The sequence below is a fragment of the Taudactylus pleione genome, unplaced genomic scaffold, assembly GCF_031769625.1.
Source record: "Taudactylus pleione unplaced genomic scaffold, aTauple2 ptg000117l, whole genome shotgun sequence".
Taxonomy (NCBI): domain Eukaryota; kingdom Metazoa; phylum Chordata; class Amphibia; order Anura; family Myobatrachidae; genus Taudactylus; species Taudactylus pleione.
In genome coordinates this window covers 18,515,888-18,538,682 of record NW_028284519.1, presented here as the reverse complement: position 1 = coordinate 18,538,682, position 22,795 = coordinate 18,515,888, and the positions used below count along the sequence as shown (strand labels likewise).

Genomic DNA, 22,795 nt, shown 5'->3' with positions numbered 1-22,795 from the left:
TAGCACTTCGTATATAGATTCCAACTCCGTCGCACACAGATATACAATTGTCACATTAATCAGTGCAGTCCCGTGGTGCATGTTACTTGCATTACATTAAAGCCATATTTTCTGGTGAAAAAAACGCTAAGCGTCAGCAGTGTCGCACGGGTCCTGATGCCCAGAGAGTAGCTATTTGGTATGACTGCAGCAATAGTGTATGAGGACAAATCTGGATGACTACAATTTAACTCTTTGGCAGCCAACTTCTCTTGGGATCCTAGACACAACATGGGGTTTTGACAACGGGTGAGGGGTCCTTTGAAGTAGACCATCTGTCCGCTAGAACAGTGTCTTTTTCTGTTCGCAAATAAGATGCCACAATAGCTGCTTGAAGGCTTCATGTCACTGGCCCACCACTCATGAAAGTCCACCATCTAAAGCAGCTTTTGAATTTGAAATACACTGGATCAGTCCTGAGACACCTTCAGTGACAAGTAGGCCTGTTAAACACGCAAAGATATCAACTACTGCATAACCAAATGTACTAAAGAAGTCCTGTTATAAAGTATTCTAAGTTAACTAAAAATGATAAAACACAACTAGAGATATAGTTAAAAATAAACTACACATCTGAAATACTTAATGCACTGCTGTCACAATATTTGGTGCAGTCCCTGCTGGCACACTGTTGGAAACAATGGTTTCCGATGAATCAGAACCAGAGCTGGGGGAACATGGTTACTGACTGAAAATGGAATATTCAGGAGAACAGAGAAATCAAAGTTTTGTATAGTTTAGACAACTGTTTGCCTGCCAAAGAAATTACCCTCCAATGCAGACATCTGGACAGGCTAGAGAGCATCCTGAGCGGTGAATACAAATCCAATCCATGGTGTATTATAGACAAATAATGTATTTGACGGCCACCTCACAAAAAAAAAAAAAAAAAAACCTCACCACCCAAACCCCCCCCCCCCCCCCCCCAAAGAAAAAAAAAAAAAAGAACCAATTGAAATGGTAGAAATGATGAAAGGTTACAGCACACTCAGGGAGCTGCACCCTGCAATAGTTCTCACACGTATCTCTCATGGTACAACATCCCTTGCCGTCACACAACCCAGAGAAGGAGGATGTGCAAGTGCCGTTTAGAAGGGCAGAACTTCCAAGACAGATTGTTTTGCCAGTCTGTTATTGCGGTCTTAAAAGCAATAAAAAAAAAACATTTGTCCTCTTGGCAAAATATTCCACCAGAGCAGAAATTCAGTTCCAGTTACTTCTGAGGAAGGAGATTCGGCCAATTCATAGGTTTGCCTTCGGTTAGACAACTTCAAAGGCAAAACTTTAAACACTGTTCAAGATTAATTTAAATAAAAACCATTATGGACATTAGTGACGGCAGGGAAGAAAATGTCATTGGACATACGGCCTTGGCTTCAGAATTAATTTGCCCGTCTGCACAAAGACAAAAAATAGGATAAAATTAGTTTGTACAGTTCAAAAACAATGTGCTCTAGGAATTGTAATAAAGAGAAGAAACAAAAAACCATTAAGCTGATATGAGCAACCACTATTTTGTATTGCTGACATGAGATCTCCTTATATTGGGGAGGATTTACAGTTGCACGCAGGTTTGCAAACTTGCACCTGGGCAAATAAACATGGCTATTCATCTGCTTGTATTTAGTGAGTTGCATTGTATTACATTAGGCATTTTTCAACTCTACATGCAAGTAGGTGCAAGTTCTACATTTGCCAAGAAAAAAAAAGGAAAAGGAAAAAAAAAAAAAAAAGGCAGCATTCAAAACATGCATATTAAATAGTACCCTAAAATTCATATGCAACTCAAAAGGGGTGTAGTTAAGATGCACCAATAATACACCCTCATTGTACTTCACTTATGCCCCTTCTAAATCAAACCACCTCTAGAAGCGGAAGCACAATTGCTAAATACTGATGGGGTTGTGTACGGGATCCCTCCCCCTAATGCCTAAACTACCCAAAGCCTCCCCCTAACCCTTAGGGACAGATTCAATTAGATAAAAATCGTACGATTTTTGCCAAAAAAAACAGGTGGGAACGGCGGTGGAGAAAAAAAACCAGGCGCAAATAGGAGGAAAAGTCAGAAAATTGTGTCTGTTCCAAAAAAAAATGGCTGACGTACATCGAAAATAATTTAGAAGTGTATTATTGCCCATCATAAAAGTATTTATGGTACTTAAATTGCATAGGTTGGTGTTGATTTGCGTATACGAAAAAAAAGTAAAAAATTGATAGAAAGCTATTTTTTTCCAGGAAATTACTGCTGCACGTAAATTTGGGGTACGTTAAAATGGGTGCAAATATATTTTCGTGACGTTAAAGCGCACTTTTAAAAACCGTTAAAAAAGCGCCTGCTGCAACCACGTGCGATGTTAAAAACACTAGTCGCATCCATATCGCCCCCCCGAAATACCAGACCCAATACGTTAAACTCATTTTCAACAATTTTTTTTTTCTTCTAAAAAATGTTGTTGTTTTATGCCAAATTACACAACTTTTTAGGGTCATTTATCATTAGCGATGGGGGTGTCCAAATGGTTCTGAAAGAAAACCCCTCATTTGTAGTCACAAATAGGGAATTTAAATTTTTTTTTTTTCCTCCTGGTCTGAAGTGGAGAAATTTTTTTGCCTGTATTTTGTTTGGGGGGCGAAAATCAGCCGTTTTCTTGGGGAAAAATTGGCCGATTTCGCCGCTAATTGAATCCGGCCCTAAGACGCATTTTCGGGTAAAAAAGACAAAAAAGTTGCACAACACGAGCAGAGTCAAATGGATCTCACAATTTCTAACAACTGCGCATGCGCCAGAGCCTGTATGTGCAACTACAAGTATCTATGGACGATTCAGAGTTGTATGCATCTCGGCCACATCTCCACTTCCAGGTGAGTGGGTGAACCTGAGTGACAATGGGGTGTTCGCACATAGTATAAGTGTGCCATAAGCATGGAGATGGCATTGCGGGCAATTCAGAGGTGCGTGTAGGCAGAACACCAGCTGATATCAGATAGATCTCTTGCACAGATGGAAGAGCTGGCAGTGATATAGGCGAGTTTCAGAAGCAGATGCATAGGGGAGGTACAGCTGGATCGATGAATATAGACGGAAAGCCAGATGTTTTTTTCCCTGAACATGCAATCTGGCCAAATTAGGTGCAACTCTGCAAAGTCCAGACGGACGGAATGATAATACATACATCATCACATGACATGTTGTATTCTGCCAGTACTGTTCGACATCGTGCTGCTATTCTGAACAATTAGGTCAAAGAAAATGATAACTTGTAAGTGCCAAAGATCAAAACATAAAAGGACTAAACATAAACCTTGTCATACACATATGAACCCCTGAGGGGCAAATCCACCAGAGCCTTGTATGATGACACTCCAGGGGATATTAGGGTAGTAAACCATTGCTTATTTTTTATTGTATCGATAGAGATTGAGCAGAATTAAGTCACCTTTTACCTACCATAATACCTGGAAATGCGCACAGCCGCATCTCATGACTAAGTACTGAATCTGCTCTTAGATCATTTTTTGTGCCTACATGCAATAGTAGTACATTTCTCTAAAGATCTTTTAAATATTTTTGTAGAGTGTGTCAGGTTTTGAAATCACCAAACTGGATTATTCTTACTTACTGATTAACTTAAGTCATTACTTGCATAACCGAGGCCAACGATAGTAATCAATGTAAAGCTAAGAAATATATCGTCCCACAGACTGTAGTATTACTGTGTAAACCATTCACGATTGTGGTTTTAAAAATCAAAACAAAAAAACAACGCAGTAAGTTTAATACAGTAGTTCATAGTTGCCAATAATGTCACTATCAGCAGCGTGGGCAGCACATGACGACATGGTTCACCCTGAGTCACGTCATCAAGCTGCAGACCACCCACATTACTGCCCTTCCGCACCCCAGGAAAGCGCCCTGAAATTCGGGAGTCAGTAGGCAAGCAGCTCTGTCCTTCTCACATTGTTATATACACACACAAACACACACACACAATATCAGCTACAGCACGAGTGTATTAAAAGGATACATTGATGGGGCCACCACTCTTTTGTGTATACCAGCAAAAAACAGACCTATTAGAGTTATGCAGCTAATAGTAAAGAACGGGTGATTCCACAGTGACGTGAAGAATGATACCTGCAAAATAAGAATGTAACATAATTAATGTGACACCTATTATGGTGATAACCGGAAAAAGCAAAGTACAAGTACAGGACGAGTATCCCTTATCCAAAATGGTACAAAATCTGACATTGTTTGAGCACAGCCAGATAGTGACACATTTGCTCTCTGATGAGACGCAAACTTTGTTTTCATGTACAAAATTATATAAAATAAAACTTACCTTCAGACTATGTGTATAAGGAACATAAATGAATTCTGTCTTTAGACCTGGGTCCCATCCCAAAGATATCTTATTATATTATATATATATGCAAATATTCCAAAATTGTAAACGATCCGAAAACCAAACCACATCTGGTCCCAAGCTCTTTGCATAGGGGATACTGAACCTGTAGTAGTAATAGGTACAAGAGGTTTGTTGTATTGCTGGTATGGTGATATAAATGTGCATACTGAGGGCCTGAGTCAGAGGGGCGTGCAATTCAGACGCAATGGCGATGTTCACGTAGTTGAGCAATTATTTGCCACTGCGCATGCAGAAAAGTCCTACGACACGTGTCTTACACGGAGTCTACACACAACGATCTATTGCCATGGGGAGAGATGGTATTAGTAATGGGACAGCAAAGTGATGGGCATTCCTGGGTGACGACTGGGAGGTGGCCTGAAGTGAATGCTAAATAAATATGTTCCATGGGAATGTTATGTGGGTGTGTCACAGGCGTGTCAGTGACAGCAGCTGTCTTCTCAGACGCATAGCCGCAGAGGCCATGTTCAGATGGAGACACTGTACCTGCTATATAGCTGGTGCAAGAGTCGGCGGTGTTCCAGTGTGCAGAGGCGTGGGCGTTTCAGGGCTTGCACATGCAGATGCAGGCTACTACACATGGGAAGGCCGATAGTAGCATTTGCATATCATCCCCACCGCAACTCCTGCAACAGACGCAGCAGCGTCCACCCCTGAATCAAGCCCTGTATGTTGCTGAGGGGTGCAGAAAAAGGAACAATGTATAGTATAAACATTCATTCAGTCGTCTCCACAGGACCTTTTAGTTGGGCGCTCCACCCAGAATTTTTCTAACACCGGCCGGCTGGCAGAGTGCGCTGGCCTGGGCAGTTGTGCGGAGCGTAGGTGTAAGAAGGATGCCAGGCGGAGCACCATAGACCTCCTCTAGGACTCACACCATACAGTAGGTTGTAAGGACAGCGATTGGTCTGTAAGCTGTGGGTGGGATGCCGGATGGGAGGGAGGGAGGGAGGGAGGGACAGTGTGCGGTAGGTTGCAGTGTACCTCCTATGAGAGAAAAGGGACCCCTAAATCATCCAGCTCATATGGTTATTACTGTACCCATATAAAAAAGTAGCTTAACAAGTGATGACATCTATTACCGGGAATTTGCTATCTGCTGCAGTGTCTTGTAGCCATTGGTGTTCATAACCGGAGGATGACGAGGGTCCTGCCATTATGTATCCGGCTACATTTGTATATGGGATGGGTGAATAGCCACATTCTCTAACACATCATCCACTGGCTTTACTGTTATTTGGGATACAGTTATGTCTTTCCTTTTATGAGTAGTGAGAACTTATCCCAACCAGGCTTAAATACTAGATATTATAAAAACATGACAATGGGAATACGAAATGCATCATAAATAATAAAACATATTTACCTTCTGTGTGTCTGGGTCTATTAGCCAGTTCCATGCACCAGTAGTGGTACAAACAGATACTACAATGAGAATCACTGATAAAAGAAAATTAGATTTATTTTACAAAGTTCAGTTAGAAATGTCTAAATAACATATAGATAGGACTTTACTCACACATATATTAGGTGGGAACTGATAACTGTTGCATACATACATATGACTGTCAGTTGCAGTGCCTCCTTGTCAAGCCTCTCGCATTTTAGATTGTAACTTAAATTAAAAGTGCATAGGTGGCTGGTCTGTAGATATTCAGGAGAATGCAGCCTATTAACTCACCATTTACTAGTGTCTCATAATACTAAATGCACCTCATGAAAACCAGAGCAATAATGGTTCTACCTACAAAATAGCTATGCCTATTGGTTCCGATTCTGAGTTGGGAGCAAAGCAAAAAAAGCAAGTAAGGCTGGGTACACACGTAAAGATTTTCTGTCCAACCAGCCAACTAGATGATTGTTGGAATGAAAATCTGGTAAGGTATGAAAGCCGGAAACGCCGGAAAATGGACAAAAATTGTTGTTTGAACAAATTGTTTAGATCAAACATTTAACAAACTTGTCTGACGACCATTTTCATCTGTTTTCTGGCATTTAGGAGCAAATTGCTGATCAACATTTACTCCCATACGCAGGGCCGCCAAGGCGGGCCCCGGTAATATGGGCCGTGGCCTAATACTGGGAGGCGTGGCCACGCTCCCTTGGCGAAAAAAACTAAAAAAGATTTGCAGCGCCGCGTAGTGGGGAGGGGAGGCGCTCTGAGCCCCCTCAGCCCGGCGCAAAGCCAGGGGGGGCGCGATCAGTGTGATCGCTCCCCCGCACAGGCATTGGAGACTGCTGTGGCTGCTTCTCAGCAGCCACAAGCAGTCTCCAACTGCAGCTCAGCACACGCTGTGTACTGGGCTGCTGTGAGGGAGGGGGGCGGCGCCGGACCCCTCAGGAAGCCCGGGCCCGGGTAATCTGTACCCGCTCCCCCCCCTCTCGGCGCCCCTGCCCATACGTTACCAGATTTTCATTCCAACCAATCAACTAGTTGGATGGTTGGACAGAAAATCTTTACCTGTGTACCCAGCTTAACTGTGCACCTTGGTAAAACCATGTTGCACTGCAGGTGGGGCAGCTGTACAATGGGAATCGGTATGTTATACAGCCGGACCTAAGCCCGGCGCATGAAATACAGACGCTGGAAGGCCGGCAGATGGAGATCCCAACAGGGTAAGTATTAACCCTATCCCTCTCCCACCCCTAACCCTCCCTTAGTGGTGTCAAACCCTAACCTCCCTCCCTAGTGCCAAAGGCTAACCTACCCCAAGAGGTGCCTAAACCTAACCCCCCCTCCCCACACCCTAAATCTAACCCTCCCGGGGAGGTGCCTAACGCTAACCCTCCCGGGGAGGTTCCCCTAGCTTAACCCTCCCAGGGTGAAGTGCCTAACCCTAAGTCCCCCCGGGAGTCCCTAAACCTAACCCCTCTCCCCCGCAGCTAACAGTTCCCGATGCCCGGCTTACCTACGTCGGGATTTCGGCGTGGAGCTAATGATAGGCGTCGGTATTTAGACGCCTATCATTAGTCCCATGCCGGTAGGGGCGTATCTATAATGGGTGCACCGCACACCCTGCATCCATATTATTTTAAACTTACCTGTCCGTGGTCCAGCGTTGGGTGTCAGCGCTGCTCAGAGCACCGGAAAATGGCTGCCGCAGCCATTTTTCCGGCATTCTGCGCATGCGCAGCAGACTCCGGGCACACTCTAGTGTCCGGAGTCTACTAATGCTCCGGTGGCTGGCCAGCCGCGTCAATCGGATGCCGGCCACTGGGAAGAGAGGAGGGGCCCTGCACGGGGAGTGCACGCGGGCCCCCTCCACTCTTAAAGACGCCCCTGCATGCCGGTTTTTCACAGTCGGGAAGCCGGCGGTCGGCATTTCGACCGCTGGCTTCCTGACTACATCCAGTACAATGTGCAGAGAGATTTAGAAGTGAGAGGGGAGTGTCCAACTCCAAACTCAAATCTAAATTGCGGTGTAAAAAAAACAAACAAAAAAGAACTGTCCAGTATTTGTGGGCTACATGCAAAAGCAGCCAGGATTTACTCTACACGTAGAAAGAATAAATGTATTAGCACAGCTTGTATTGCAGCAAGGATTTTCCAGTTGCAAAGTTATTTGCTCTTTCTGCTTTGCCTCCATCTCAGAATCAGCCCAATTGTGTTTAAGTCACATTTGCACTTTAAATCTCATCTGTTGTCTACACATAGTGAAGCCAGTCTTTTTGCAGGCTGACCCAGTATTCATAACTATAAATTAAATAAGTGCTAGGACCTTGTCACCGATACCCCTTTTACACTTAAAACCCGGATCCAGTCCAGGTTACTGAACTGGAGTTTCAAGCAGTGTAACAGCAGCTTGAAACCAGTTTACACCGCAGGCTGGACCCGGGTTATTGCCAGAGCTTGGAGATGACATCTCCAAGCGCTGGTGAGCCGGTTCGCCAAATGGTGTTAACGGGACCCGGGTCACAGTAAAGGGTTACATGGGTAGTTCCAGTGTTAAACCCTGCTCGCTACCACTCAACACAGGAAACCAACCCTGTCCCCTTTTACAACAAAGTCCCAGGTCTGACCAGGAATTTGGAATACAGTTATTTTGCGCTACACACGGGTGCAGTTTAAAGTTTTCTGCAGGCGCTTGGAGAGGACATCATCTTTAAGCGCTGGTGAGCCAACTGTTCCTATGCTGTAAACGGGTCCTGGGTCGGATGACACTGAGGTTTACACTGCCCCATAACCCGGGGGTCTATTTACACTGAGCTGCAACCCGGGTTGACACGTTAATAACCCGTCGTTATTTGGCCAGTGTAAAAGGAGTATTAGGCACCTCATGACTATTATTTATGTCACTAGTAAGATGATAGGTTGTATTCCTAGGACCACTGACTTCAACATACCAGACAAACTGCAGTGAGATCTTGAGATTCTTGCTGCTAAAAGTTGATTGACAACAGTTTTAAAAGCCATGGGTCTTGTGTAAAAGACTTACTGAAACGTGAAATGCATAACAAATTTATAGCTATTAGCCTTCAAAAAACGGAATGGGATTGAAATTCCAGACAGTGGATGCCCGACAGGATGAAGATCCCGACAGGGGCAGGTAAGTACCCTAACCCTCCCCTGTCCCACCCTATCCCTCCCTTAGTGGTGCCTAACCTCCCCCTCTAGTGCCTAACCTCCCTCGTGGGTGCCAAACCCCCTCTTACCGCTCCCTAAACCTAACCCTCCTGGGGGGGGGGGCCTAATCCTAACTCTCCTCCCTAGGGGTGCCTAACCCTAATCTCCCCCCCCAAAACCTAACCCCGCTAGACTCCCTAAACCTAACCCTCCCCCCCGTGGCTAACACTAAGGGAGCCTCAGACTTACCTTCATGCGGGCTGGCGTCCTCGGCGTTCCGGCATCGAGATTAAGATAGGCGTCTGTATTTCGACGCCTATCTTAAATCCCTTGCCGGGATTCCGATGTTGGAATTGAGCCCGGATAATCACATCCCCCCAAAAAAACATGTATTTTCTCTAAGATTTAACCAGTTAACTGGCGCAGTAGAATGAGATGCGACTGCAGCCAGCTGGGCTTTTATTTTAGGTTGCATCCCATGCAACAGTGCTATTCTGCTGCATGTCCCGGCCATTGAAAAGGAAATCTGTTCTGCAAATGTGCGGAACTGATTTCCTTCTTCTCCTCCAGCCCCCCGGCAGTGATGTAGCGATCTCTGACTGCCAACATCACTGCCAAATTTGCATCTCAGAATGCAGTGCATGCGCCAGTACAAGAGTGCAAAGAGGCAAACTGCAGTTCCCCTCTGAGCACTGTACCATACTGAGCACTGATCTCTGAAAGTGCAGCACCCCCCTTTGCTCTGCATGTGGGGGGGGGGGGGGGGCAAGAAGGCAAGTGCCACCGGAGAGGGGGAATCTATTGGCATTAGGGGTATGTAATGCCACATAAAGGAGTATTGGCTCTGAAGGCATGATGATACATGGCACTGGGAAGGTAGGTAATGCAACCATAGGTACCTATGGATACTGGTGGGCGGGGGGTTATGCCATTTGGGCTCTATCACCACTAGGGGTGTACGGGGTTAATTCCACTGGCCTCTATCGCCACTGGGTAGGAAGGTAATGTTGCAATGAGGTGACGGTAGTGAGACACCCCCTAGGCTATAATAAATAAATAAATAAATATATATATACACACACACACACACACACACACACACACACACGGTCAGGTGCATATATATTGGGACATTGACGGAATTTTCATATGTGCTTTAAATGCAGACTTTCAGATTTAATTTGAGGGTAATTACATCCAAATCAGGTGAACGGTGTAGCAATTACAACGGTTTCTATATGTGCCTCCCACTTTTTAAGGGGCCAAAAGTAATGGGACTATCAACTCAAAAGCTATTTCATGGACAGGTGTTGGGTATTTCCTCGTTATTTCATTATCAATTAAGCAGGAAAAAGGTCTGGATTTGATTCTAGGTGTGACATTTGCATCTGGAATCAGATCAATATGAGATCCAAACAGCTGTCACTATCAGTGAAGCAAGCCATCATTAGGCTGAAAAATCAAAACAAATCCATCAGAGAGATAGCAAAAACATTACGTGTGGCCAAATCAACTGTTTGGAACATTCTTAAAAAGAAAGTACGCACCGGAGAGCTCAGCAACACCAAAAGACCACGGAAAACAACTGAGGTGGATGACAGAAGAATTATTTCCCTGGTGAAGAAAAACCCCTTCACAACAGTTGGCCAAATCAAGAACACTCTCCAGGAGGTAGGTGTATATGTGTCAAAGTCAACAATCAAGAGAAGACTTCACAAGAGTGAATATAGAGGGTTCACCACAAGATGTAGACCATTGGTGAGCCACAAAAACAGGAAGACCAGATTAGAGTTTGCCAAACAACAACTAAAAAAGCCATTACAGTTCTGGAACAACATCCTATGGACAGATGAGACAAAGATCAACTTGTACCAGAGTGATGGGAAGAAAAGAGTATGGAGAAGGAAAGGAACTGCTCATGATCCAAAACATACCACCTCATTAGTGAAATATGGTGATGGTAGTGTCATGGCATGGGCATGCATGGCTGCCAATGGAACTGGTTCCCTTGTATTTATTGATGAAGAACTCTGAAGTGTTTCGGGCAATATTATATGCTCATATTCAGTCAAATGCTTCAGAACTCATTGGACGGCGCTTCACAGTGCAGATGGACAATGACCCGAAGCATACTGCAAAAGCAACCAAAGAGTTTTTAAGGCTAAAAAGTGAAATGTTATGCAATGGCAATCCCCTGACCTGAATCCGATTGAGCATGCATTTCACTTGATGAAGACAAAACTGAAGGGAAAATGCCCCAAGAACAAGCAGGAACTGAAGACATTTGCAGTAGAGGCCTGGCAGAGCATCACCAGGGATGAAACCCAGCGACTGGTGATGTCTATGCATTCCAGACTTCAGGCTGTAATTTCCTGCAAAGGATTTGCAACAAAGTATTAAAAAGTGAAAGTTAGATTTAGGATTGTTTAATTTGTCCCATTACTTTTGGCCCCTTAAAAAGTGGGAGCTACATATAGAAACCGTTGTAATTCCTACACTGTTCACCTGATTTGGATGTAATTACTCTCAAATTAAATCTGAAAGTCTGCAGTTAAAGCACATCTTGTTTGTTTCATTTCAAAGCCATTGTGGTGGTGAATAAAGGCCAAAATATGAAAATTCTGTCAATGGGCCTGATTCAGACCCACTCGCGAGCGGCTGTCCGCTCGCAAGTGGGTCGATGTTCTCGACTGAGCATGCGCACGACGGCGGGAGCTCCGTCGTGCGCATGCGCCAGACGCGACGAGCGAAGGAAACTCCTTCGCTCGTTGTGTCTGATCAAAGGGGGCGTGCTGTCGATGTTGATTGACAGCACGCCCCCTTGGGTAGGCGTGCCGGGGCGTGCCTCCCTGACGGGGGCGTTCCCACGGGAACGCCTCCCGTCAGAAGCCGGCCCACTGACATCACTAGTGATGTCAGTGGGAGTGATTTTGGCTCTGATAGAGCCAAAATCACTCCGGAGCTTGTGGTTGAAAACCTCAACCACAGGCTCTGGCACGCAGTTTCGATGGTCACGACCATCGCGGCCATCAAAATGCACGCTCGTATAGCCTGTGGGTGGTGACCCACAGCTATACGAGCGTCCAGGAGGACGCTCCATTTTCATGGAGGCCGGCCCTCATTCAGAGCGTGCGCTCTGCTCAGAGCGTACGGCTCTGAATGAGGGCCAATGTCCCAATATTTGTGCACCTGGCTGTATGTGTAAAATATATATATATATATATATATATATATATATATATATCACACACACACACACCCCCTTCTAGTCGCGCCATGTCGTGGCGTGACTCGGTAGCGCCAAACAACTTTTTGTGCGACTTTTTGCCATTGAATGTGTCTTATTCACACAGTGATGCGAATAGCTAGCACAAGCAGCTTCTGCTGATTAAAATTATATGCAGTATGCCTATATTCTGTGTGCGACTGCGGATGTATCTGCATGCTAAATGCTACGTTACAGTGTCACAGCCGCTGATACCAACGTAGCATTTCACATGCAGATACACCCGCAGTCGCAGACAGAACATAGGCATGCCGCATATAAATATTAATCAGCAGAAGCTGCTTGTGCTAGCTATTAGCATCACTGCGAGAATAAGACACATTTCAAGGTAAAAAGTCGCACGAAAGACGCTCGGCGCTACCGAGTCACACGGAGCTCCCATGTTATGTGTTGTGCGACTTGTAGCGCCTGGAGGATAGATGTATGTGGACACACCTGTATATACACACACACAATTTCTAACATATGTTTTTAATGTAAATAAAAATAATTTTTAAATACATTTTGTAGAAAACAAAATATATCAGTTAAGCATAAATATCACAAATATTAACAAAAGAAGCAATCTTGGCCAACTGTTCTGTTACATCAACAGCCTGTTAATGGTAACCCACTGTTAGGAGTAAAATAAATCAAATATGAAAGCCACTTACTTCTCCAGCGTCCAGTAGCGGGCTGTAAACATGACACATATTCAGTAAGCCTTCTCTCAAACGCTTTCAGATCTAGGGAAAACGATACATCAAATTAACTAGTAATGAATAGTTGAAAATATAATACTCCACTATAAATAAATACTCTAACATATACTGATTTTCATTTACATAAACTCTATACATAGAAAACACTGAGATAAGCACATTTTCACTTCCACGTAGTTCTGGAATTTCCAGCGCAAGCTAAAATTCCTTTACTAAATCATCCAACAAACTATAACAGACATATTAGTGTCATTTCTTATTTTGAAACATTATACAGTATTTTATCTCTGTATGCCTTGTTGTTTTGCCATGCAACCATTCATATTTCACTTTGGAGAGTGGGAATACTTAGAATAGTTCTGCAAAGCCATCAAAAAGAGACCCTAAATGAAATACAGAGATTATGTGGGTTTGGATGCATGCAAGTATGCCAACAGTATTGTACGTAAATGGGGCCTGTGAAGACAGCATTGTACGTTCGCATCTAATGAGTTCTTTTTCTGCCCTTTGCCCACAAATGTATCCGATTCCAAAGCAACGACATGAGGTTGAATTTATAATACAGTTTAAACGTGTTTAATGTGCAGAAAGTACAATCATTTACATCAGTGCTGTTAACTACTCAGATTAAAAAGACTGGGTTGATTTTAATTCTGCTTATATTCCTTATGGCAACAAAAATGTGGGAATTGACACTTGTAATAATATTGTTACAAAGCTGCCAATCTCTCTTATTGCAAAGGCCTTGTTGGATGCTGCCATTAAAACCGATGAACAGAAGTGTGTTTTTACCAACTATACATTTAGGGGCCATTTCAATTAACCGTATTTTCCTGGATATTTTCATGAAGCACGCTCCCAATCCCCTTGTAATTCAATTAGAAACGGCAAGTTGCGGATGTCGCACATTAATTCTGCAGTATGTGTAGTACATTAAGCAGTGAGGAAATCAGGGTCAACCACCACAAAAGTGGCAGTAAGATAGCAGGATACTGTAGAAGGTGGTTAGCAAAGTATTGGAGGCAGCTAGATGCTGTTTAATTGATGGGGAAAAAAATTATAGCAGGAAAGTGTATTCTGGGGTACATCATACCTCCCAAAATATTGTAGAGTGAATTTAGGATTCTTGCGCACCTTTGGTGCGTGTGGACAAAAAGGGGGATTCGCCTCACTGGAGAGACGTGGCCTCATGATGTGCCCTGTTTTCATCACTCTGGGAGCGTGCCTAGCACTCCCAGAGATACTAGGCTTCCCTAAGGGTCTTCCCAGACTAGGGATGGCCATCGGTGGCTAACCTCGATGGTATGAAACCATTGACCGTCTAAGGTTTCGCCCACTGATGGTCATTCCTGCTCTTTGATTCTATGGGCAGCGGAACAATCGCAGCTGGGTGGTGGGGCTTCGAGGTTCATATTGGGGGGCAGAGCTATGCTCTGTGTCTTAGCGCCGGGGAGAAAAACAATAAATAATCGCTGGGCTCTGTGCCATCGATGGGGGAAAACTATTGGCAAATCCATCAGTTGTTAACCATTGATGGTCAGTGGCCATCCCTACCCCATCTACCCAGGTGATGATCGCAATGGTCCCGACCATCGGGCTTGCGACGAGACCCTACCACAAGGGTCTTGTCGCAAGCCCAATGGTCGGGACCATCGCGACCATCACCTGGCCGCTCGCTAAAGCTGTGGGTGACCACCCACAGCTTAGCGAGTGGCCAGAAGGCCAGTCCAAAAAAAATGCCCTTCAGACCTGCAAGCAAGCCCCAGTGAGCTTCCGGCTCTAATAGAGCCAGAATCTCACTACTGACATCACTCGTGCGGTCAGTAGGGTCGCCCCCAAACGGCAGGCGTTCCTTCGGGAATGCCTCCGTTTGGCAAGCCACCCCCCCAACAAAACGGGGCGAGCTGTTGATCAACATCGACAGCCACCCCGTTTGTAGCGAGACCCGGAGCAAGTAAATTTCTCCCTTGCTTCGCGGCTCGCTCGCGCGTGCGCACTGCCCGGCCATCGACCCACTTGCAAGCGGGTCTGAATCAGGCCCTATGTGCGCTGATACCGCTTCTCCCTCATGTATTATTGAGGGGTTGGGCGGTAAATGACAGGGGTGGTATGTGTCCCTGTCATTTTTGGTGCTGCTGTCTACAAGATAGCAGCACCGATGAGGTGGGCAATGTATGAACGGTCAGATGCACTTACCCTCTCCGACAGCTACAGCTTTTGATATCGGAAGCTGCAGCTGTCATTGCCCTGTCACCACAGCAGGGACAGCACTGTCCCTGCTACGGCGGCTGCCGGCTCCAGGGGCTGCACATGGGATCTCGCAATGCTTGGAAGATCCTGCACATGCCCAGTGGAGCCGGCTGGGAGTGAGACACAGCACAAGTCTGGTGTGTTGTGTACTCAGACAGGGATCACCGGAGGAGGGAGTTTTCACTCCGGCAGATGAGATGTTAATACAGCTCATTGGTAGCGTTTCCTGCTTCACCTCGGTAAAGAGGTGAAGCAGGAAAAGATATAGCAGCACAATATGTGCCGCTATAATACATCACCCCCTTATTGCTGAGTGTCACACGACTATTTTCCACATCTGATCAGCTTTTGGCGTGTGCCTGTGGCTGCTCAACCTTTATAAAAATTTCAGACAGAACACAGTGGCCCTGATTCAGAGACGGACGCTCTTTCAGAGCACTCGCTCTGAATCAGGACGGCATTTTTTATTTTTTTTGTGCCGGCCTCCTGGCCCCTCGCTAAGCTGTGGGTGTCCACCCACAGCTTTTGCGAGCGGCCAGGTGATGGTCACGATCATCGGGCTTGCGACAAGACCCTTGTGGTAGAGTCTCGTCCATCGCAAGCCCCAGTGGACTACCTGCTCTAATAGAGCAGGAAGTCTACCTACTGACATCACTAGTGATGTCAGTAGGGCCACCGTGATGTCAGTTTGTCCAGCCACCCCCCTGCCCGCCTCCAAAATGGGACGAGCTGTCAATCACAATCGACAGTCGCCCCGTTTTGGTGCGAGACCCGTAGCGACGGCGCGCCCGTTGCTGACCGGGTCTCGCGCATGCCGGAGGCGGCCCGTGCTCAGGGGATAAATATCGACCCGCTTGCGAGCGCATAGCACTTGCAAGTGGGCCTGAATCAGCCCCAGTGTCATTAATACAAAGCGATAAGTTCAAAAGGCATATAAGTGATAGGACCTTCTGTATTGCAGACTATTATAGCCACTGGAATAAATCAGTCTCCATGTTACTACAGACACAGTGACCAACTACACTAGATATCGCCACTAATGTCACCACACCTAGCTATGGCACATCCAGCCCCGCCATGGCAAACTCAGCCCCAACTATGGCACACTCAGCTGCAGCACTGACACACTCAGCACAGCTACCCCAGCCATGGCACAATTATCCTAGTCATGGCACACTCAGCCGCTGCACTGGCACACCATGCACAACTATCCCAACCATGGCACACTCAGCACCAGCACTGACACAACTATCCCAGCCATAGCACACTCAGCCACGGCCATGGAAAAAAATTATCCTAGTCATGGCACACTCAGTCATTGCACTGGCACACCCAGCACAACTATCCCAGCCATGGCACACTCAGCACAACTATCCCAGCCATGGCACACTCAGCCCCAGCTCTGACACAATTATCCTAGTCATGGCACACTCAGCACAACTATCCCAACCATCTCACACTCAGACCAAGCTCTGACACAACTATCCCAATCATGGCACAATCAGCCCCAGCATTGGTACAACTATCCCAATCATGGCACAATCAGCCCCAGCATTGGTACAACTATCCCAATCAGGGCACAATCAGCCCCAGCATTGGTACAACTATCCCAATCAGGGCACAATCAGCCCCAGCATTGGCACACCTTCTGCCTGCTCCAGGGAATTCATATCTGCTGCTTCCTACGATTACTTCCTGATCCCTCAGCAATCGTCCACCATAACCTTAAGTAACCGCTATTCTGATTGGCCTACATTCACCAGCAGTCTTTTCTGATTGGTTGCCATCGTCCAGCCCTGATCGCGCCTCTCGCAGGGATTCTGCGGGTGACTTCTGATTACGTCATATTTTCGGCCCTCTAGATTCTTACCTCTGATTGGAGAGCGCAGCTGTCAGTCAATAGGAGGAGCACGGAGATTGGCTGGAAGTCGGCGGGGCGGGGTTATGTGCCGGGAAGGGAGGACGGAGCTTGGCTGGTCAGTATGGCTGTGCACTGCTCATCATGTGTAGGCCGCGCTGTGACAGTAAAGGGATACGGGGCTGGGGGCTACTGCTTGTATTGTGTGTGTGTATGAGGCATGGCTGCCCTAACAGCTGCTCTGTAATGGGTGCTCACCACAGGTCTCCTGCTACTGACAGTAATTCCCTATCTGCTACATCCCATCTTCTGGGCCATCATACCAGGATTCCATGTTGTGCTTCTACTTTTGTATATCATTTAGGTACACACACATTTATCCATCTCCCTAGTAGCTCACTTGCTGTTTCCAGAGTTTACTTTTGTTTTTACATAGACTATTTAGTAATTCTCATTATCCCCACCTCTTACCTACAAGTATGTATTTGTACTATGGTAGGAAACCGGAGCATTTGGAGAAAGCTCATGACAAATGGGGAGAACATGTAAACTCCACACATATAGGGCCCTGGTGGGAGTTGAAGTCAAGATCAACATGATATGAAGCAGCAATGCTAGCCATTGCCATATCGTGCTGCCTCATCACCTCATTCCCAAATGCATTTCAAAAGATCAGAGTTTACTGTACTTGTTCCCAACTAGATAGAACAGTGTGTTTTCTGTTTATAAATGCAGCACCACAATGTGGTTTTGGTAATATTTCTTTACAAAATACTATACACAGTCTATACCTTAGTGCATGTGCGTTCTCAGCGATCCTGTAACAGTTTATTGCGCACATGTATTTTTTTTTTTTTTTAAATATGTTTAGTCCATTATGTGTTGATATTTGACACGCAGGAACAAAGTGTTTATAATCAGATTGCCATGTGCATTCTACCTTCGTTTACTTGTATAGCATTGCTGGGTTATACACCTATTATCACAGGTTCCATTACAAAAAATGAAATGGTAGTGTGATTGTGTTTTTACTGTAGACACATGCAGTCTGTATTTTTCATCCAGGTATATTATTAAAATGCACTGGAAGTTAATGCAACAGAATTTTTTTATACAGGTTTTCTGTTTTTTTTGTTTTGTTTTTTTACATCAACCTTTAGTACATATGTTCCCAAACTCGGTCCTCAAAGTACCCTAAAGGTCCAGGTTTTAAGGATAACCATGCTTGGGCACAGGTGACATATAGCACCTCAGTCTTTTGAGTTAACTATCTGTGCTCAACTAAGACTAACTTAACTTAAGACTAACTAACTTAAAACCTGGACCGTTAGGGTGCCTTGAGGACCAAGTCTGGGAACCTCTGCTTTAGAAGTAGAGCTATGTTGCCAAGTGCTGGAAAACACCTACATTAGCCCAAATCCTTCATCTCAACCTATCCAACCTGTTAAAAATGAAATAAGTATTAATTATTGTAAATTAGTTAAATCTGATATTTAATCAAAATCATAATAAATTAGATAAGAAAGCAATCTCTTGATATCACCCAGGATACATAGTGTCTTAATTCGAGAATAAACTAGCAGCCCCAATCATTTTCCAGAGTTGAAAAAGAGAATATTGCTAGGGTGTCCCCTGATGCAGTGAAAATCCAAAAAGATTGTGGTCCTTTTTTTTTTTCTTCAAAAACTATTTATGCTAAGATATATACCTCTACAAATGACAGAATCGCACTTGTGGGCAATGACAATGTATATAGTATGCAAGATTATATTGTGTAACACAGAACATTTGCTGATCACATCCATTGTACAGTTAATGAGGCGATAAATACTTCTTAAATGTGTTCATACGGGAATCATTTTCTTCTAGAAGCAACCTTGGTAGTGAAATAAAAGCTGAGTTTGAGGGGTCTATTTACTAAACATCAGGTTCTTTAGCCCGGCGCTTCTGATCATGTCTATGCCCGAAATTTAAAAGGGCAATGCTATTACTAGCTGTGTTTTGCTAGTAAAATCATTGCCCTTTTACATTTCGGGCACGATCGAAAGTCCTGGGTTTTAGAACCTGTCGTTTAGTAAAAAAAAACAATTCTAGTACAGACCTGGCTAACCTGTGGCTCTACAGCTGTTGTGAAACTCCACGTCCCAGGATGCCTAGCCACAGTTTTGCTATTAGGGAATGATAAAACTGGCAGGGCACGCTGGGATGTATAGTTTCACAACAGCCGGAGAGCCAGCCCTAGTATGTTTTAGTTTAAGTACCTCTACCTTTACCTACCATGTGCTTCCTACGGACTAGTTGTGGAGTCCTTTCTGCGCACTTGAATATGGTACCATGTAATTTACACATTACATTACTGTGTAAGGGTTTTGCTTAAGACTAGTAGTATATTGAGGTTAACATCTATTTAATTTAGCTTGATCTATGGAAAGGGTATAACTCTTTAAAACAGTGTTTGTTGATGTCAGAAAATAGGGAGCTGAGAGAGAATCATTTTTAAATCATCTCTAATTGAGACACTGATCTATTTACTAAGCTTTGTTAGGAGATAAAGTGAATGGTGATAAGGTACCAGCCAATCAGCGCCTAACTGCCATTTTTCAAACACAGCCTGTGAAATGACAGTTAGGAGCTGATTGGCTGGTACCTTATCACCGTTCACTTTATCTCCTAACACGGCTTAGTAAATAGACCCCACAATTCCTAAGAAGCTCAGTGTTGGGCTTCCCGTCCTATCTGCTAAGAGCTATTTAAACATCCATGTTCTTTTCGTAAGTTTTAAGTGGTCACCCCCTGTTATAACAAAGCGTAGCATGTGGAACCTGCAAACTGATTGCTGTAGTCTGCCATTATGGCCTTGTCTCTGTATTGTAACCAAGCTCAAATTTTTGATGACGTGTTTTTAAAGGTAGAGTAGGAATTCAGATGTTCACCTGTGCAGATAGTCTGTAAAAGTACTATTAAATCTTATATACTTGCACTTTGAACAACACTTAACAAGTCTTTCCATTTTCAGCCCTTGATACACTCCAGCTATGATGATTCACGGCTTTAAAAGTAGTAATCAAGACTTCAGCTTTGGACCATGGAAGCTCACAGCCATCAAGACCCACATTATGAAATCAGCGGATGTTGAGAAATTGGCAGAAGAAATGCATATGCCCTGTCTCCCAGAGATGATGTTCGGGGACAATGTCTTAAGGATTCAACACTCCTCTGGTTTTGGTATTGAGTTCAACGCTAAGGATGCACTTAAAAGAGTGAACAAGAATCAAGGGGCTGTCAAAGTAGCCTGTGCTGAAGAGTGGCAGGAGAGTAGGTCCGACAGTGAGCACAGCAAAGAAATTGTGAAGCCTTATGACTGGACGTACACAACGGATTACAAGGGAACTTTGCTGGGAAACAACCTGACTTTTGATGTGGTCCCAACAGGAGAACGCATTGACACGGAAAAGCTGAAGACCAGAGAGCAAATCATGTTTTTTGAGGAAGTTCTGCTGTTTGAAGATGAGCTACATGACCATGGAGTGTCTAGCCTGAGTGTCAAGATCAGAGTCATGCCTTTAAGTTTTTTCCTTCTCCTCAGGTTCTTCCTCAGAGTGGATGGTGTCCTCATCCGAATGAATGACACTCGACTCTACCATGAGTTTGATAAGACATTCATGTTGAGAGAATACACATCCAGAGAAAGCAAAATCAGCAGCCTGAATCATATACCCCCTCCCCTCTTCACGGAGCCTAATGAGATCTCTCAGTACTTGCCCGTTACGGAAACCATTTTTGAAAAGTTGGAATTTCCAACGTTACCACAGACAGAAAAAGGTGGCCCTGTAGGTCCCATAACCATACCAGCGCCATAGGTAGCACGCGTGTTTTCAAGAGTACAGATGAACTTGCATTCACTCCACAAAAATCCTCTATACTGAGAAAAATCTTTTTTTTTTTCCCGTATCCATTGAAGCACAAACTCATTAAATGTCCCACAGAGATCCCAGTTCTGGTTTCACGTGTTTCCTCAGTACCAGATGCCTTAGCAGGTCTCTATATGTTTTCATAAGGCATATAGAAAAGGGGCCCTAGACTGCACACCCTGAATAAATCTATATATAATGGGAGGTGCTACCTGTGGAGCCTATTGTTACACCTGCAGAGATTTGCCATATTGTCATTGTGCTCCAAAGTTCATGGGAACTGTGCTGTGGTGCTAGATGGAAATGGACATGTAAGAAGATGCTTGCTGACCCATACGTTGTATTTACGGGACTTCTCAAGAAATGTTTTTTTGGCCAAATGACCTTGGTCTTCTTTGCAACTTTGGGAGAAAGTCAAGATGGGTGTATTCAGATATGCCTGCTCATAAATGTCCTCTGTTTAAATCAGTAATGAACTCTGCTGACTGTAATTCACGAAGTACTTTCCTCTATAATTGTACCCGTTTAATTGAAGGTAGCAACAAAATCACAATAGTCTCATTTGCTTAGTTAAGTCCTACTGCCCCATGAAAATGCCGGATCTAGCGATAAATATGGAAACAATACTTTATTAATAAAAATATTTTAAAAAGTTGATCTTGTGTTTTAGTTGTGGAGTTATTCAGCATAGAATTCTCGCACATTTAAAGTGACTGTTTAATTTGTTTAGATGGATCATCAAAATTGTTTTAACGGTTAGATGCATGTTATTTGTTAACATTTATAAAGCGCCAGCGTATCTGGCTGTCATACAGTAAAATTGAAAAAGCCTTTCACTAAAGGTCACCTTAGCCAGAGTAGGTGCATACATATATTTTATGGGATGCGCCTGAATTGTTTTTTTTTGTTTTTTTTTGCATATTATATTTAAACCGAACTGGTTCTAAATGTTAGAATTTCTTTTTGAATTTTAGGTTATTGACACAATGGGGTAAATGTAATGGCCTGTGGACTGTAAGTATCGGCGACTTCTGTGCAAAACTGCCCAATGTTTTAAAGCAGCAGTCATTTAACAGGCAAAACCAGGTTGATTTTGCCTTTTAAATGACTACTACTTTAAAACGCCAGGCAGTTTTGCACAGGATTTTTCGATGCCTACAGCCCGCAGCCTATTACATTTACCCCAATGACTCTTGTAGTAAAATCACAGGGAAATCACAATTTGGCTGCACACAAATCTTGCTAAAAGGATTTTTGTTGAATCTCCGTTATGTACCCTATACAGCAGAAATAACATTACTTTATATAAAGAACTGAGTCGAGTCGATAAATTCAAAACCAAGTTAATGCTTACATTGGTTTACTGTAATGCACAATTCTTAGATACTTTTGTCTTTATAAATCAAGCTGTTTTCACTTATTATCTACTTCTGACTGCTGTGCACTTATTTACAGTACATCCCATCAGAAACTGCAGTCAAGTGATAGGACATAGTCATCCTGTGTATGCAGTATACTTCCACCCTACCATAGCTGCAAGGGGTGAAGCTGCTTTGGAGCCCAGAGTTGAGGGGGGCCCATCTTCCTTGTCACAGTTACATGTGTTATACATTTTTCACCATTGGGTGTTACATAGGGGCCCTTACGAACTTTTTCTATGGGGCCTTCAAATACCTAGTTACGTCCCTGCTAGTGATCTGGCAAAGTGACCTCATCCATGGTGGCCACTGGTCCTGTTGCTTAGCACAGTGTAATA

General features: G+C 44.3%; 2 protein-coding genes across 3 annotated transcripts; one reads left to right on the top strand and one right to left on the bottom strand.

Moving 5' to 3' along the window:
- Positions 1-977: 977 nt before the first annotated feature.
- CNEP1R1 (CTD nuclear envelope phosphatase 1 regulatory subunit 1) lies at positions 978-16,994 on the bottom strand. The gene is made up of 6 exons (XM_088471965.1): positions 16,916-16,994; positions 12,973-13,044; positions 5,836-5,909; positions 4,065-4,174; positions 3,213-3,267; positions 978-1,434 (listed from the first exon to the last, which is right to left on the bottom strand). The coding sequence occupies exons 1-6, from the start codon at positions 16,938-16,940 to the stop codon at positions 1,393-1,395; spliced, it is 378 nt and encodes a 125-aa protein (XP_088328091.1). The 5' UTR covers positions 16,941-16,994; the 3' UTR covers positions 978-1,392.
- A 160-nt stretch (positions 16,995-17,154) lies between these two features.
- On the top strand, positions 17,155-21,694 carry TIPRL (TOR signaling pathway regulator). Of its 2 annotated transcripts, none has more exons than XM_088471963.1 (2): positions 17,155-17,246; positions 20,145-21,694. In XM_088471963.1, exon 2 carries the CDS (start codon positions 20,164-20,166, stop codon positions 20,986-20,988), a length of 825 nt encoding a protein of 274 aa, XP_088328089.1. In that variant the 5' UTR covers positions 17,155-17,246; positions 20,145-20,163; the 3' UTR covers positions 20,989-21,694. The 2 variants fall into 2 exon arrangements, with proteins under 2 accessions (XP_088328089.1, XP_088328090.1); XM_088471964.1 differs by lacking the exon at positions 17,155-17,246 and adding an exon at positions 17,257-17,492.
- Positions 21,695-22,795: the final 1,101 nt, after the last annotated feature.

Excerpts from the sequence above, each read along its gene's own strand:
- TIPRL (XM_088471963.1), top strand. The coding sequence starts at position 20,164 with ATGATGATTCACGGCTTTAAAAGTAGTAATCAAGACTTCAGCTTTGGA.
- CNEP1R1 (XM_088471965.1), bottom strand. The coding sequence starts at position 16,940 with ATGAATTCCCTGGAGCAGGCAGAAG. Across the intron at positions 3,268-4,064 it reads AGAGTGGTGGCCCCATCAAT|AATAGCAGCACGATGTCGAA; the intron begins GTATCCTTTTAA and ends CTAATTGTTCAG. Across the intron at positions 1,435-3,212 it reads ACAACATGTCATGTGATGAT|ACGGGCAAATTAATTCTGAA; the intron begins GTATGTATTATC and ends GTCTTTGTGCAG.